General features: G+C 40.1%; 1 protein-coding gene across 1 annotated transcript; it reads left to right on the top strand.

Moving 5' to 3' along the window:
- The first annotated feature begins 380 nt into the window (after positions 1-380).
- On the top strand, positions 381-2,262 carry LOC131329970 (uncharacterized). The gene is made up of 2 exons (XM_058363421.1): positions 381-648; positions 1,841-2,262. The coding sequence occupies exons 1-2, from the start codon at positions 445-447 to the stop codon at positions 2,006-2,008; spliced, it is 372 nt and encodes a 123-aa protein (XP_058219404.1). The 5' UTR covers positions 381-444; the 3' UTR covers positions 2,009-2,262.
- Positions 2,263-2,516: the final 254 nt, after the last annotated feature.

Genomic DNA, 2,516 nt, shown 5'->3' with positions numbered 1-2,516 from the left:
ACCATGAGCAACACGTGGCGAAAAGGATCATGTGTGCCAGGCCTGCCCATGTGCTTCGTAACCGTCTTATCCAGTGCGTCATCTATGATGTCACCCGAGGCGGTTACCTAAGCGTGACCTCCACGCACTAGCTTGGAGCCCAAGTTAACCTAGGTCTATAAATACAAAGGGATACTCATCTTTGAGAGGTATGCCATCTTACCCTAACCCTAGACCTAAAAACATCTCTCCTTACATCTAACTTGATCGTCGGAGGGTCACTAGGCTATTCCAGCCTTAGTGACTTGTTGCAGGGTCAGCGGCGGAGGAACGGAGTAGCGGAAGTGAAGTACTAATTCAAGCGAAGGTCCCATCTCCTAAATCGAACCCCTACAGAGAGGATGGTTGGGTTTAGAAAGAGTGGTGACCTCTTGGTTGAAATGAGTGCAGGGAAGCTTCTTTCTTATGACCCTGAGACTGAAAAGTTTACAGAACTTGAAGTTGATAGCAATGTCAGCATTTCGACCTGGTTTCATGCAGAGAGTTACAAAGAGAGCCTTGTTTTACTGGGGAGACATGGCTTGCTGGGGAGTCAAGTTCATGGAGAGAAGAATAGAGTTGAGAGAGCCGGAACAAGGAAACGAAAAGCAAGGAAAAAGTAGAAACCAGGCAAGATTCTCATACATACCGTGTATTCGTTGCGCATATTGGATATTGCTTGCTGCCATGTTTTGTTATTTTTGGGAGTACGTTTTTTTTTGTGAGGATGCATATAAATCATGAATTCCAATCTACCATACCATGTTCGTAACCTTTTTTTGGAGTTAGCTTAGGATTAACTTCTTATTGTTCACCACTCTTAATTAGTTAATTTGTACAGCTTACCTTGTTTACAGCTTCTTCTCCTCCTCCTTTACCATTTTGGTAGGATTAGTGCTCACTTTGAACTAACTTCATTGCACATTCAGTTTTGTGTCCATGGATCGGCATAACAATTTGCTGATGTAAATTACAAATTTCAATGAACATTGTTTTTAGAGTTAATTGCTACACACCGAATAATGATACAATGTTATGGCTATTCATCAACAATGTGGGTAGGTGCATCAATGCAGTATATGGTTTTTACAGGATTGTTATAGTTTCTGTTTAGTTTTCTTTCCTTAATTCTCCAGAAAGATAATATGGTCCAGAAGCTAGTTAGTGGCATGCCATGTTATTCCACGTGCTTGTTTGCTGTAATGTCTTATGGACTATAGTTTGCATTACACAGCCATCTATATTCTCCTCAGTAGATAATTATTTGCTTACTAGATCGTTCATTGGTTGGTGTACTATTGATGAGACATTGATTCTTTTTGCCAACAATCTAGTATTACTACGGAACACGTAACTATTTACATAACTAAATGCATGAATCGTACATGGGTATGGTCAATGGTGGCATACGATTAACGAGATTGTTAACTCAGGATCCAAAGTGATCCCAAAACTGTTTACTATCCTTTTCTGTTCCTTTACCTTATTTTGTCTGCTTTGGGTTCAGATTTTAGGAATCGAACTTCTTCTACCCTCTGGGCTCGGTTTTTGGACCCCATATGAGCATTGGATTGGACCATGTGTCCAAGGTGGCCTGTTTGGTTAAAATATTGGATTATAGTCCCACATAAAAGTGGTATTAGTAACCGTATCACTAAGAATCGGTGGGATTATATATCCTGCGGGATATCTCCGGTGAGATCATAAATCTGCTAGGATATATAATCCCCATCACTACTAGACTACTAGCCCGTCAAACAATAGGGCCCACGAAGTTGAACTGCAGTTTGTTATATTATACTGACAATGATGTACGTATCAGGGAAGCTACCTTGATGAGGAGTTCTGCCATAGATATGAGGACCAAGGTGGTCTTACAGGATTGCGCTGGGGTGAAGGACCATGTTCAGGAAGGAAGGAAAGGTTAGAAAAAGTCTGCAAGAATAGAAATTTCATGTTGAACTCTTTTATGTTTGCGGATCAAAATTAAAAATCAAGTGACTTTGGTATGACCCACTTTAGCTAGTTTCTCCAATGAAATGCATGGTTGAGGGTTAGTTTGTTTTACTCTCTTGAAGCTTTAGAGCTGATGTTTTCCCTAACTTGTGTGCTTGGAGATGTATGATGCCTCCTTTCTGTTCTTATGGTTTTTAGCTTTCACATGTGTCATGGTGCCGATATTGTTCAGTGCAACTGTTAGACTGGGTTGGCGCATGTCCTCTAGGTATGGTTTAATTTTTCTCTTATGCTCCGTGCTCAGAGGCGACTGGATTTTGGTGGAGCGGTGGCGGTGATGGGCAATGATGGTGGTGAATGGATGAGATTTGAGTAAAATATGAGTTTAGGAGTGAAGACTTCATACCAAATCAATTTTTACCATTTTTATTTAAATTTGGATAAAAATCTAAGTAACGAGTGGAGATGCTCTAACAATATAAAAAAAAAATTCCTTTCAAAAAAAAAAGCCAATTTAACTACTCCCTCCGTCCCTTATTTAA

The sequence above is a fragment of the Rhododendron vialii genome, chromosome 6a, assembly GCF_030253575.1.
Source record: "Rhododendron vialii isolate Sample 1 chromosome 6a, ASM3025357v1".
Lineage (NCBI taxonomy): Eukaryota > Viridiplantae > Streptophyta > Magnoliopsida > Ericales > Ericaceae > Rhododendron > Rhododendron vialii.
The sequence above is the reverse complement of the archived record's forward strand: the minus strand, read 5'-3'. Positions and strand labels throughout refer to the sequence as shown.

Bases quoted from the DNA above. Each gene is read 5' to 3' on its own strand.
- LOC131329970 (XM_058363421.1), top strand. From the start codon at position 445: ATGACCCTGAGACTGAAAAGTTTACAGAACTTGAAGTTGATAGCAATG. The intron at 649-1,840 runs GCAAGATTCTCA...TGTACGTATCAG, and splicing joins AAGGAAAAAGTAGAAACCAG to GGAAGCTACCTTGATGAGGA.